This window comes from Hippocampus comes, unplaced genomic scaffold (assembly GCF_001891065.2).
Source record: "Hippocampus comes isolate QL1 unplaced genomic scaffold, H_comes_QL1_v1.1 scaffold1, whole genome shotgun sequence".
Lineage (NCBI taxonomy): Eukaryota > Metazoa > Chordata > Actinopteri > Syngnathiformes > Syngnathidae > Hippocampus > Hippocampus comes.
In genome coordinates this window covers 2,815,673-2,830,298 of record NW_017805010.1, presented here as the reverse complement: position 1 = coordinate 2,830,298, position 14,626 = coordinate 2,815,673, and the positions used below count along the sequence as shown (strand labels likewise).

The 14,626-nt window shown below is 41.1% G+C and overlaps 1 protein-coding gene across 5 annotated transcripts in view; it reads left to right on the top strand.

The window, feature by feature from the left end:
- Positions 1-14,626, top strand: part of hdac7a (histone deacetylase 7a) — a 62,711-nt gene that overhangs the window by 38,842 nt on the left and 9,243 nt on the right. For 3 of the 5 annotated variants that reach the window (XM_019863059.1, XM_019863060.1, XM_019863061.1), the window contains exons 6-21: positions 661-761; positions 3,349-3,471; positions 3,567-3,679; positions 6,041-6,142; positions 6,581-6,752; positions 7,459-7,664; positions 8,580-8,780; positions 9,545-9,776; positions 10,027-10,160; positions 10,372-10,492; positions 11,018-11,067; positions 12,650-12,757; positions 13,671-13,726; positions 13,842-13,929; positions 14,004-14,123; positions 14,199-14,296. In XM_019863059.1, the coding sequence (XP_019718618.1) occupies positions 661-761; positions 3,349-3,471; positions 3,567-3,679; positions 6,041-6,142; positions 6,581-6,752; positions 7,459-7,664; positions 8,580-8,780; positions 9,545-9,776; positions 10,027-10,160; positions 10,372-10,492; positions 11,018-11,067; positions 12,650-12,757; positions 13,671-13,726; positions 13,842-13,929; positions 14,004-14,123; positions 14,199-14,296 (2,025 nt within the window). Of the gene's footprint in view, positions 1-660; positions 762-1,058; positions 1,265-2,484; positions 2,586-3,348; positions 3,472-3,566; positions 3,680-6,040; positions 6,143-6,580; positions 6,753-7,458; positions 7,665-8,579; positions 8,781-9,544; positions 9,777-10,026; positions 10,161-10,371; positions 10,493-11,017; positions 11,068-12,649; positions 12,758-13,670; positions 13,727-13,841; positions 13,930-14,003; positions 14,124-14,198; positions 14,297-14,626 lie in introns of those variants that run through there. The other 2 variants (XM_019863064.1, XM_019863062.1) reach the window with 2 other exon arrangements.

The following is a 14,626-nucleotide window of genomic DNA, read 5'->3' as shown; positions in this document are numbered from 1 at the left end:
AGCTTGTTCAATACTAGTTTGCTTTAAAATAATCAAAGCTGAGTTTTTATTCCCTCTAGTTGGTTTGCGCCTGCCTTGTCGTCACATGTACGTGTTCCCATTTTCAAGGTCCACCAGCGTCGCTTTGTAGCAGTTACATACAACTCAATTTTTGTTCATTTTTCATGTAAAGCAGCCTCAAACCTTGGGCATCTTTTCAATTTTTGAGTATTGCTCAATGGGACCGTCCATCAGCAACAAATATTCGTGCGTGGCCAAATGTTGGTTCCTGGTGTCATAAATGGGGTTTTAAAATTAGCAATTATAGTTTTCAGTAATTACTGTGTCGGGCAAATTTTGTGGTTGATTTAGCCAAATTAGCGGGGGGGGGGGGGGGGGTGTCAAGTTGGGGGGGGGGGGGGGGGTTCTTTGTTTTTCTTTCTCCCAGCCCTAGTATCTCTTTTAGCAGTTGATCTTCATCACAAAAATGGTGTACTGTTTTTTTATGTCCCTAAATTGTAAAAATTAAAAAAAGTGTATCCATATCACGACTTATTCTGGACCCTATAACACAAACGCATTGTCGTCAGTTTGTCACACTTTGAGGCAGTCGACTTCCATTACGGATAACCCACTTCAAGGTCAAATGGTTGAATGTGGATTTGTGCTGTGTGTTCTCAGTAAACTGGCTCCGGACCAGAATGTTTCCTCCCAGCCCCTGGTTTCATCTCCTTCTCTGCCTTCCCCAGAGGGTTCAGAAGGGACACGTCTACGCAGGGCAGGTAAAATACACAATAACTCAGGATGTTGTTATAATGTCAGTGGATTCTGAAGGTCTGATATATGAAATATATCAGTTGGAACGAAGGGCAGCACAGATGACTCGTGGTTAACATCTGCCTCCCAGTTCTGAGGTTTGAGGTTGAAATTTCAGCTAAGGCCTTCATGTGTGGAGTTTGTATTTTCACACTCTGCTTGCATGGCTTTTCTTCCGGGTAGTCCAGCTTCTTCCCACAAAAAGTCGATACAGAATTATTAGGAGCCATTTTTACATATTTAACTAGTAACCATTTCTAAGGTATATTATGAAGCATCTTCTGTTTTGTTTCATGAAAATGTCTGACTTTTTCTTTCGAATGCCTTTTTGTTGGGTTGAACGGACAGGTGCAGTGGCCAGTTCACTGGTTAAACAGAAACTCCAGGAAGTCATCTTGAAGAAGCAGAAGCAAGCGGCACTGGAAAGAACAAATTCCAACACTTTGACTTCTACGCCAGTGACATACAGGTGACATAAGATGCATGCACGAGTTGGCAGTGCATTATCTGCGTAACGCATGTTCTATATATATTCAAATTAGAATTCATTATTATTATTATTATTATTTTTAAGGATCGACAGTAATATTTGCAAGCAGGCTTTGCTGCAAATCAAACTGATCTACAGATATTTAAAATAATTCTCATTTATAATTGGAGACATGCTAGGAATGTTATGTCTTAGGGCTGTCACTAAATGAATCTTTTTGGAATCGATTATCCTATCCTACTATTCCATTGATTATCACCACAATGAGTGATAAAACACTTACATTTGCCAAGCTGATGTATATTAAGACTATACTCACTTAAAAATAAACAATATTTTCTTATAAGATAGGGCCTGGTGTCGTGCTCTTGCCGGGCCAAGTGCCCCTCGCTGCCATTTCGGCTGCTCCAATGGCCAGCTGGCAGTGGACATGAAGATTTAAAGAAATTTAAAATAAAATATCCTCCCACGAATGTCACACTGGCCTGTTCTTTATTTTTCGTTCACAGTTCCCAAAATAATCACCTTACACTCACACCCGATCACTGCTTAGCGATGTATTGGTAGAGCAAGCTACGCTAAGCTAGCTGGAGAAGCTAAAACATGCAACGTGACAAGTTTAACCGGTCACAATAATTTAGCGGAAGGCGCTTTGCTCCCATGAACTAGTGATGGGACGTGCTGTGACGAGGCTGAAGCTTGTTCAATACTAGTTTGCTTTAAAATAATCAAAGCTGAGTTTTTATTCCCTCTAGTTGGTTTGCGCCTGCCTTGTCGTCACATGTACGTGTTCCCATTTTCAAGGTCCACCAGCGTCGCTTTGTAGCAGTTACATACAACTCAATTTTTGTTCATTTTTCATGTAAAGCAGCCTCAAACCTTGGGCATCTTTTCAATTTTTGAGTATTGCTCAATGGGACCGTCCTGGGGGGGGGGGGGGGGGTTCTTTGTTTTTCTTTCTCCCAGCCCTAGTATCTCTTTTAGCAGTTGATCTTCATCACAAAAATGGTGTACTGTTTTTTTATGTCCCTAAATTGTAAAAATTAAAAAAAGTGTATCCATATCACGACTTATTCTGGACCCTATAACACAAACGCATTGTCGTCAGTTTGTCACACTTTGAGGCAGTCGACTTCCATTACGGATAACCCACTTCAAGGTCAAATGGTTGAATGTGGATTTGTGCTGTGTGTTCTCAGTAAACTGGCTCCGGACCAGAATGTTTCCTCCCAGCCCCTGGTTTCATCTCCTTCTCTGCCTTCCCCAGAGGGTTCAGAAGGGACACGTCTACGCAGGGCAGGTAAAATACACAATAACTCAGGATGTTGTTATAATGTCAGTGGATTCTGAAGGTCTGATATATGAAATATATCAGTTGGAACGAAGGGCAGCACAGATGACTCGTGGTTAACATCTGCCTCCCAGTTCTGAGGTTTGAGGTTGAAATTTCAGCTAAGGCCTTCATGTGTGGAGTTTGTATTTTCACACTCTGCTTGCATGGCTTTTCTTCCGGGTAGTCCAGCTTCTTCCCACACTCCAACAATATGCATCTGAGGTCATTCCAAGACTGTAAATTGTCCATAGATGTGAATGTGAGTGTGAATGGTCGCTTGCCAATGCAGTATGAGCCCTACAGTTGACTGGTAATCATTCCAGCGTGTACCCTGCCTAGTGCGCAAAGTCAGCTGGAATACATTCAGGCTCCCCTGCGACAACAATGAGGACATGCGTTACAAAAAAATGAATGGATATCTAAAGTAAATTTGACTCAGTAACTATATTGACAAGGGAGTGAAAGTAAATGGACCTTATTAAAAAACAACAAATACGACTTCGGCAAAAAGTTATGAAAATCACTGTATCAGCCAGTGATAGTTTCTACTTGCTTCACCATTTTGTAGAAATGCTCAATAAATTATTATTTCGGAAAATAAGTAAACGATCTGCGATTGGGTTGTGTTTGTGTAGCATCCGTGTAGCATCTTTATGTGACACGACTGTATCAATGAATCACCTCAAGTAAATCTCATCACTTCTTTTTTTATTTATTTATTTTTATCAAGCATCTGAGCCCAATTTAAAAGTGAAACACAAGCTGAAGAAACATCTCAACACCCGCCAGAGCCCGCTCACCCGCAAAGAGAGCGCGCCACCCACCATCAGACACAGAGTACCTGATACACTGGGTAAATCCTTGATTTGATATCAAAACAAACTTTTCCAATGCCATGATTACAAATGAGTCTGACTTTTTTTTTTCTCCCCCCATGTGGGGTCTCAGCAGACTCATCTCCCAGCAGCAGCAGCACTCCAGTCTCTGGCTGTAGTTCCCCCAATGACAGTCTTCCCAGTGAAAATGGGATAGTGCCATCTGCAGGTGGCCTCTCGCATGAGGTGAACAAATGTACACAAATATTATAGACACACAGTTAAGGAGACAGAGAGCTCATTATTCTTACATCGTTTGTAAATCAACTCGACACCAGCGAATGTTAATTACAACTGATGTCGCGGTCAAATCACGTAATTGGAAATCGGGGCCAGTCTCGTGATTTTCACCGGTTACGTATTGGATGAAAAAGATCGGTTGTATTCATTTTCTGAACATTTAAAGGCCACAAAGCTACAAAATAAGTAACATGTCTTGCCAACTAGAATCATCGTAGTTTAGTTTTAAATTAGACAATGTTTTATTTTATTTTATTTTATTTTATTTTATTTTATTTTATTTTATTTTATTTATTTATTTATTTATTTATTTAAGTAGTTGTGTAGTGACAGCCCGGTCGGTGCTTGAGTGGTTCGTGCGTCGACCTCACAGTGGAGAGGTCGTGGGTTCGATCCTGGCTCCTGCCTCCCTGTGTGGAGTTTGCATGTTCTCCCCGTGCCTGTGTGGGTTTTCTACAGGTACTGCAGTTTCCTCCCACATTCCAAAAATATGCATGGCAGGCTGATTGCACACTCGAAATTGTCCTTAGGTATGAGTGTGAACGTAGATGGTTGTTCGTCTGTGTGTGCACTGCGATTGGCTGCCAACTGGTTCAGGGTGTCCCCCGCCTACTGCCCGAAGAAAGCTAGGATAGGCTCCGGCATGCCACACCACCCTTGTGAGGATAAAGCGGATCAGAAAATGGATGGATGGATGGATAGTTGTGTCGTTTGTGGCGCGCGCGCACACACACACACACACACACACACACACACACACACACACACACACACACACACACACACACACAGAGCTGTGCTGCAGGCAGACAGAACAGTGGGTTTGTCTTCAAAGATTTTTATTTGATTTTTTTTTTTGAAGGAAAGGCAAGTTAAAGGCACTCCTAAATAAGTCTGTCTTGCCTGAGAAAACGAAGCCTCCTCGCTCAACGCCATTGTCAAAGAGTTGCGAGAGCGACAGACAGGTTGGCATTTGTGACACATTCAAGGGAATTCACTTCAAACACAAGTTCAAATTGGAGTGTAAATATACGAGCGTAAATATCTGGTTGTTCCCCACTGGTTTGTTTTAAATCACACATGTACCCAACAACTGAAGTGTGCTCTTCGTTTTAGCCAAACGATGTCAATGTGTTGTTTACCACTGAACAAATCAAATGCAGTCATACTGAGAATTCCCTCATTCTGTGTTAAAGTTCAACCAAATTGATGCCATATGCGTCCCTGCGCAATGATATGAAAATACATGTTTTAGGTATGGCAGATTGATACAGTATTGCGTTTAACGTTAACATTCAATTCGTGTCAATGTCATGGTTTCTGTGTTTGCTGATTTTATGCTAACAAGCAGCAAAGAGTTTTTGTGTATAACAAGGTGAAAAAAACAACTTCTGAGATGGCCCAATACGCATTTTCTGTATCATCAAATTTAGTGCTGAAAAAAATGTTTGATGAATGAGTTTCTTTTGAGAGTTTTACAACAAACCAATTTGGCATTGATATAGTGGAGTGGTCCATTTAATATAAATATATCTAACCGATATACACTTGGATGTTTATACAATGTTTATTTGCATATTTCCATATTAATTTGAGAAAAATTGGATGCATGCTCTTTTTTTCATAATAAAGGTATCACATCGGATGCCAGCAAAGCATGATTGCGATATCCCAATTATTCAAACTGTATTTTATTTTTAATGACAATCATTCAATTTCTTCTTCAATTTTTGTGAGAACAGGCGAACTGAAAGGCCTTATCATGCCCTATTTTGGAAAGTGGTTCACTAAACCACTACATCAATGCCTGATGAATCGATCACACTTTTGACCTCCTCCGGGAAGTGTAATTTGTCTTATGTCATGGAAAATTAAGCAGGTTTCAAACAAGCAGACATATTATAAGACAAGTCAACCCTTGTGCTTGAAGTGTGGCCAGACGCTGAGTAATGACATGATTAATGCAGAGGCACACAAGCCTGCTGGAGTGCCGTGTGTGTCAGCTGTTTATACATAATTGATTTAATCACGGAAAAGTTAAAAACATTGCAACCGGTGTCACACCTGCTGCGTTTGTGTGATTCATGACATTTAATGTGTTTAATTATGTCCTTACATTGCTCGAAAGCTACACTTTGTGAAGGGCAATTTACAAAGTTTGAAAATTGGGAGTTACATTCACGACTATTTGAGTTCTGTTTCCCTAACTGTCATTTTCTGGTTTAAATGTTGGCTTTTATATTCCATTGCATGTGTATTATTTTTCTGGGGGGGAAAAGAATAATCCACCATATTTGGCATTTACAGGCACAGAAGCTGCTGCTCAGAGATGGCACTCTGGCAAACTTTACTATCCAGAGTCCTTCCACTCTGCCCACCATTACGCTGGGACTACCAGCCAATGCCAGGGTAAGCTTGGCACTCAAACTAATAATATTTATGACATCTCCGAAACAGGAAGGCCACAAATGTATTGGCAAATGTATTTTATGTCGTAATTTATTCAATACACTTCGTCTGTCATTGTACTTCAAATATTTGGAAACTATTTTTATGACACTTCGTCATCATTGATTGTATTTAAATTCTGGATAATTGTAGGAGAGGTATCAGATGTCAATTTTATACATTCAGTCAGACTGTGCAAAAGTCAAGTGCCATCATTAGATTTGTTGTTTGTTTGTTTGTTATGTTATGTGTTGTGTTTATTGTTTTACTTAGTTAACTGTTTTGTTAAGCGCTTTATAAATCAGGATGTATGTATGTATGTACTGTATGTATGTATGCATGTATCTAAATCTACGTGTAAGAAATGAACATAACACAACACATATTTCTATTATACAGGTTGAAGGTGATTTGTCCTCCCTGAAGTTTGGTCGAGGGCCCTTGGTCACAGCCGGGGCCCCGCAGGTCTTATTGCCGCTGAGTAGAGAGGATCAAGCGGGGCAGCTGAGCTCACAACTTCCTGTTATCATCCTGGAGCCGTCTGGACTAATACACGCTCCCCTGGTCACTGGTAAGACACACCGAGTTACCGTATTTATAAGGTGTAACTAAAAGCATTCAATTTTCCCAAAAGTAGACAGTGCGCCCTAGAATCCAATGCGCCTTGTGTATGGTGTTACACAGTCTCTTTATACTTCCCATTGAGTTGTTTTGCTGTTAGTATTTCTCTGCCATCTAGTGGTGATTATTAGCAGGAACCAATTCTCACCTAAAAGGGTTTTGCCCGACATTGACATGTGCATTCGCCAACACACACTCCAACCAACAGACAACTACTTTGTGAGCTCTGGCAGCCATTATGAAATGACGATAACACCAAGAGCATAGTTAACTACTGACTAAACGAAGGAAGGAGGAGACAAGCAAGACTTTTAAGGATATTTAGCCCCTTGTGCATGTGAGCCCATGAGGTTTGTGTGTTTGAGTGCCCTTTTGTTGAATCAGTTGTCTTCATAACTTTTATCTTTAATTGTTTTGTTATGCCATTTGTATTTATATATTTCATGTCCGTGTTTGTGAGCAGTTCTCATGGCTTTATTAGTTGTGAAAGCTCCATATAAATAAAGCTTTTGTATTGTATTGTATTCCCTTTGGCGTAGCTCCATCTAGTGAATGCGTAGCACAACCGCAGCCAGTATTGTAGCTTCAAAATCAAAACATTTCTCTTGTAATACTTAGTGACACCCCTTACCGTCTGTCCGTCTGTCTCAAACCAGTTCCAGGACTCGACTCAGTCCCGCTGCAGTTTTCCTCCCACTTGGATCAACTGTCTCCGGGGGGCGCACAGGCCCACAAGCCCCTTAGTAGAACACGTTCAGAACCCCTCCCGCAGAGCCCCAGGATGCTTCACTCACAACTCCTTCAACAGCACCACAACACACAACTACTAGAGCGATTAAAACAGCAGACTCACCTCGGCAAGGTAGGCAGGCTCTTGACACTTTTTGGAACTGTCGCTGTATTGAACCAAATAGTGGAATCACATTAAAGGTAGTTTACGTGAAGTATTGCAGGTCAGTTTAGCCTTTCGTCAAAAAACTTAAGAATATGAAATCGGTATAGTCAATCAAAGTGGGGGACATCCAAAATATGTGATTATTACAAATGGCACTGCTTGCTTAAGAAAATGTAGCCTTTTTCTCTTCTTCTTCCGTTCCCAAAGGTGATGATTGTCTTGGCAACAATGTGTTTAGCGTCACCCAATGGCTTGTAGGTATTTGAGACAAGGGTGCCAAATAATGGCTTCATACATAGCATAACAAACTTTAAGATAAGAAATCCTTTATTAGTCTCGCAATACGGAACCAAACCTCAGCTAGTTTGTCGGTGCAACTTTGGAGAAGTCAATTAATTGTGGTTTGAAGAAAGCTGATCTATGTTGCAATAGTAGGAGCCGAAGACGGTGTAAATAATTCATAAATGTGGCGGGGCAATTGCATTTATTGCCAAATGTCCATCTTGGATACCAGTTGAATTCTGGTTACGTGCGGAATCACCTTTTAGCTGTTACATTCCAACCATGAGCACAATGAATTTGAACCCCCACTTATATTTAACAAGTCATTAACTATTTGAACATGTTCAACGGTGCACTCTATGTTCATGGCTGCCGAATTCACAATCATGTGATTCAACTCGAAATCATATGACACTTTTTTTTCTTCATGATTTCCAATTACAAACAAAACATAACTAATTTCACCAGTGTGTTTTTGTTTATTGTGTGTGTGTGTGTGTGTGTGTGTGTGTGTGTGTGCGTGCGTGTGTGTGTGTGTGTGTGTGTGTGTGTGTGTGTGTGTGTGTGTGTGTGTGTGTGTGTGTGTGTGTATGTACACAGCTCATGTCCAAGTCCAGTGAGAAGCCCAGACTTCATCAGATCCCTTCAGAGGACATGGACTCAGAGGACGGCGGGGGAACATCGCCATCAGAGCCAGCCTACCAGAGCAGACTGAGGCCAGATTCTCTGAGGGAGGCTGAGCCAGCAACATCCAGTAGTCAAGAACAGATCAACCTACAGCATGCACTCATACTCAACCAGGTAGGTGTGCTGAATTTCTCATATCACAAGTTAGGAAAAAGGATAAATAAAATACCGCAGCTAATCTGAAGCAGCTATTCAGCCGACTACTGTCCTCTAGATGGCATGATTATCCGCCTTCGGATGGTTTAGATTCACCAGTGGCGGTGGAACGGGGTTTCATTTGGAACCAATATTAATTGTAATAATTTTAAAGGGTGGATGTCACCTTTCAAAGCAACAATTTAAGTCAGTACATTTGATTGAATCAGCCATGACAGTCAGGAGTCGAACTTTTACCATTTTAAAACTTTTGAATAAATCACTGTTAACCTTTGGAAGTCAAGTACAGTTTATTTGTGAACGCTAAAGTTAGACCGGTCGCTGTATGAAACTTAAAAAGCAATACAACTGTGAGCTATGATAAATCACATTTCATTTCATTTTGGCAATTCCATTTTAGATCGATCATTGTCATCACCCTTTGTTTTGGTCTTATCGTCATGGATACCCTTGTGAAAAGGAGAGCATTCAACAGAACAAAACAAAACTCAAAAGTACAAACTGAGCGGCTCGGGAAGTCTCAAATTGCTTTGTTGAAATCTTGTTTTGTTTGCATTCTTGATTTTTAGCTGACTTCCAGACTATCTTTTTTTTTTTTAACTACTCTTATTTGTGAACAATTAAAGAGTTCCAATGGTCCCCAGTATTCCTGATTTTCTTCTTTTTGTCCTTCTCATCTCCGGTATATCTTGTCATGGCTTGACCTCTTTTCTGTTTTCTAGTCCTTACTGTGGGAACAGCAGAAGCAGCTGCAGCAGTTGCATCGACAGATGGAGACCCTGGCGGTCCCGATGTTACGTAGCGGTGGAGGCGGCGCGATCTGCGGCGCGTTGGGTGTGCATCGGCCCCTCTCTCGTACGCAGTCCTCCCCGGCCTCCACGTCTCTCGCTTTGTCCGAAAAACCTCTGAGCCTGAGCGGGCAGGAGACCAGCAGCAAATCACGCTTCACCACTGGTCAGTGCCACATTAGGGCTTCTCTTTGTGCGAGCGTGCCTGCTCTTTAACCCTTTCCTACCACCCTGTAACCCTGATAACATGATAAGCTGTCCACTGTAGTAACCGCTGTCCCTGAAAAGGGTTAATTTGATCTTACCGTCATTTCAACCAAAGCCTCATTGAAAATTGCAACCTGATGAAAGAGATTCGGTGATCACTGAGACCATCTTTCGGGAAATCTTCATCTGAGGTTATTTTGCCTGTGCAGGCCTGGTGTATGATTCTCAGATGCTGAAGCACCAGTGTACCTGTGGAGACAACAGCAGTCACCCAGAGCATGCTGGGAGAATACAGAGCATCTGGTCCCGACTGCAGGAGAGGGGCCTGAGGGGGCAGTGTGAGGTATGACACAAGACGCACCCAATTGGTCCTTTTTTTTTTAGGTTCAAACCTAAGGGCTATCAGATTGTTTGTTTTCCCCCAGAGATTGAATAATATATCGAAGCATGCATGTGTCCAAGTCCAGTTATTATTCCACGGAGGCTCCCTCATAGTTCAAGCACCAAATTAGCATTCTTAAATCCGATGAGCCACCCTCCTTTTGTTGTCACAGAGCATTCGTGGTCGTAAGGCAACTTTGGAAGAGCTGCAGTCCGTCCATACAGAGCGCCATGTTTTGCTCTACGGCACCAACCCGCTCAACAGGCTCAAACTGGACAACCGCAAACTGGCAGGTGCGTTACAACTTACACATCCGTCTCCTGCTTTTCTGCACCACTTTTCTTCATTAATGTTGGAGGAGAGCTGGTGCCCATTGCAGTCGATTTTGGGTGAGAGCAACACCCCGAACTGGTCGGTAACCAATATGCCCGGACTCGGATAGATGAACAACCTTTCACGCTCACACTGTCGGACAATTAAGAGTCTTCAGTTAATCAAAGAAACATGTTTCGGGAATGCGGGAGGTTACCCGTAGAGAAAACACACAAGCATGGAGAGAATATCCGAACCCCACACAGAAAGATGTGCTACCCATTCCTCCTTGTGACACCCAATTTGAGCATGTTTTAATTTATACGATTCTTAGAAAGTTCTTCAGCACTGTAAATTGGATACAATTGCATCACACTCAACAATTATATGATTCTTTCATGAATTTGAATCTCCTCACTTTTTGTCGAATTAGCATCTGCAATTTCTTACTGCATATACCTTAAAAATGGATAACATTTGACTGATGTAAAGTGTTTGTTCTTTAGGAATTCTCTCTCAAAGGATGTTTGTCATGTTACCATGTGGAGGTGTCGGGGTAAGTTTCAAACACAGTTGCACTCAAATTGGACGTTCTCTGCGTTCATACAAAAAAACAAAACATTCTGTTACCAAAAGGCTGCTTTTTAGGACTGGAACAAATGTTTGCTTGGCAACCCCTGATCGCTACGAATCAAAGCAACATGTCTCAGACTCAGGAATGAACAAGTACAGATTGTTTCTAATCTTGAGCCAGGTGGACAGTAATGCTATTTTTCCATGAAAGACCAAAAAAATTAATCTTGCCTTGAAATAAAATCCAAATAAAATAGTTGCTTTCAATGGGGTCCTTTCAAGGGCAACAAATGATGACCTCCGATTTTGAACGGTAGGTAGTCAGGTTAAAACTTTTGTAAAGTAATCTCCATTTCAGGAACGATTCACCTCTTTAGCCGCTTGGTATTGTCAACAGCCGACTGTTTCTACAAAACTTAGAGGCACATTTTCATCTGTTTTCAAGGATTGCACTTGACCTCAGAGGTTCGTTCCACTCTCCAGTATTTATTCTGACAGAATAATTTGCTTCTTGAGAAAAAAATTCGAGAAATAAAATTCAGCACAATTAACATAAAACATGACAGTTTATCTTTCCTGTTTAATTCCTCAACCTATAAAGAATCAACATTTATTCATGGACAATACCTCTTTTTTGCTCAACTGACTTGAGTACCGTACTTTCCGGACGAATAAGGATAACGATAAAAGACAGAGCGCAACAGCTCTGATCACAAGCTGCAATTGCAGATTGCTGAGCGCTAACAACTTCCGGTGACGCAGGTCACGCGTCACCGTAGTTTAAAGATTTACCTGTATATATATATATATATATATATATATATAGTCGCACTAAAGTATAAGTCGCATTATTGGGGGAAATGCATTTGGTAAAATCCAACACCACGAACAGACATGTCATCTTGAAAGGCAAATAAAAATACAGAACAACACGTTGAATAAGTGCACGATATGCTAACATTACATGACCCATAAGCAACGAACTGAGAATGTGCCTCGTATGTTCACGTAACATATTGAGTTAATTAGATAACTGTAGCATAAAGAACATGCTAACAAGTTTACCAAAAATCAGTGTCACTGCAAATCACTAAATCCAATGAAATCTTTATCCTCGGTGTCACTTTTAAACAACTCCACCAACTCCGGAGGTAGAAGATGCAGCACCTCCTCTTCTATGTCGCTCATGTCAGAGTCATCGTCAGTTGTTTTTATCAGTTACCGCCAATGTGGAAAGTATCAATACAGGCTTAGAGCGCCCTCTTGCGGTTGAATATGAAAATAACATATGAAATGATGTCACGTGTTAATCATTTCACACATAAATCGCACCCCCCCCAACCCCCCAGCCAAACTCTGAAAATATCTGTGATTTATAATCCGGAAAATACGGTATGTGTTTACTATATCTAAAAAGGGAAAACAGAGTTCACCACAGCTGCAAAGTACTGCAGAGGCTAGACAACCGACGTGCTTGAAATTCACCTTGGCAAGGCTGTAAAGAAGCCTGATGGATAGTCATGCATGAGCATTGATTTGTTATGTTATTGTCATTCGTGCTGCAGGTTGACAACGACACCATCTGGAATGAGTCGCACACGTCCACGGCGTCACGCATGGCCGCCGGCAGTGTTGTCGAGCTGGCTGTTAGAGTGGCCAAGGGTGAGCTCAAGGTGAGAATGTGTTTTTTGTTGTTGTTGTTATAATTATTATGCAAGTGAGCTGAATTTATAGAGTGCATTTCACACACAAGGGAACTCACCACACTTCACTTAATTTACAGTTCAACATTTCAAAGCATTTACAAACAAAAGAGTTGAAAACATTTTCAAAACAAATATGTTTGGAGGAGGGGGCATTGTTTTCATGACTTATTAGTTTAGTTTATGACTCCAAAGTCAAGATTTCATTCCATTCCAGTGCTCTTATGATGTAAATGCAGCCAAGAACCAGAACGAATGCTATCATCAAAAACTTTTTGCAGGTTTTATCAGTGGAAGCCAGTTTTCTCCACAAGGGGGTGAAAAGGGTGGCATATAAAAGTAAAAAACTGTTTTGCACAACATACTGAGAAGCACGCGCTGTGTGGATGTTTTTAAGAATTCATTTAACAATTGTTGTACTCATGGGGGGGGGGGGGACTGCAATTTATCATCGTATTCAAGCCCATCTTTTTTCGCTACGTAATATAAATAATATATCTCCATGAGCGGCAAAGGCTTGGGAGTGTTTGTTTCTTCATCAGCGTTCATTCAAGGTTGCCAACACTTATGGCAGACATTTTCAAACAGTTATTTAAACATGGCAAGATGTATTGTACGTTGGGATGTTGTGTCAAAAGTTTTATTTTATTGATGTATAGATACTCCGAAGTACTGAGATATATTAAAAATGAAATAAATATACTGGGGTAGGAAGTAAGCAAGCAAGCAAATGTCTCATTTAGAAAATACATTTTTCCATTCTGAATGGAAAATAATTTTGGAAGAAATAATTTATGAAACACTTATGACATACATTACCTTATACTTTTTTTTTTTTTATTTTTTGAGTGACAAGCTGATTCATGCTTTCTTTTCCAAACAGAATGGATTTGCCGTGGTCAGACCACCGGGTCACCATGCAGACCCCTCCAACCCAATGTAAGTTTGTGTGTCTTTTAATCCCCTGTTGTTAAGATAAACATCATAAAGATAGTCAAAGCTTTTCCATTCTGTTGTCCGCAACGTAACCGAAGCCGTCAATCGGTCTTTGCAGGGGTTTCTGCTACTTTAATTCAGTGGCGATTGCTGCCAAACAACTTCAACAGAAGCTCAGTCTCAGCAAAATCCTCATTGTTGATTGGGTAAGCCTATCACCTTTGCTTTATTGACCACTTCCTGGATTAATAGTGATGTTAAACACATTCTATATTGCCAGGATGTTCACCACGGTAACGGGACCCAAGAAATTTTCTACAGTGACCCAAGCGTCCTCTACATGTCGCTTCATCGCTATGATCATGGCAACTTCTTTCCTGGCAGCGGATCACCCACTGAGGTAGATGTCATATCTTGGCCGAATGTACAAGAATGCTTTCAATTCTGACGAAATCTTTTTTTTTTTTTGTTTCAGGTTGGCTTAGGTGCTGGGGAGGGCTTCAATGTGAATGTGGCATGGACAGGAGGACTGGACCCTCCCATGGGAGATGCAGAGTACCTTGCAGCATTCAGGTAGAATACTGACTGCTGCTTCTCTCAAAGATGACAATACATACGAACACGAGAAAAGAGAATACCGTATTTTCCGCACTATAAGGCGCTTGGGATTATAAGGCGCACCTTGAATCAGAGATGAAAGTCCTCCGGATTTTCCCGGAATTCCGGGTTTTTCAAAATTTTATGAAAATTTCTCCGGAGAATTGAGGAAAATTTGCATAAATTTAATCCGGATATTAGTTGACAACATTGAACGAAGACGCGTTGGAGTTCGTTGTATTGCTTTCACGAGCGTAGCCATATTGAGGCACTAACACTAGTAACAGTAAAGAGATTTTTGTTTGT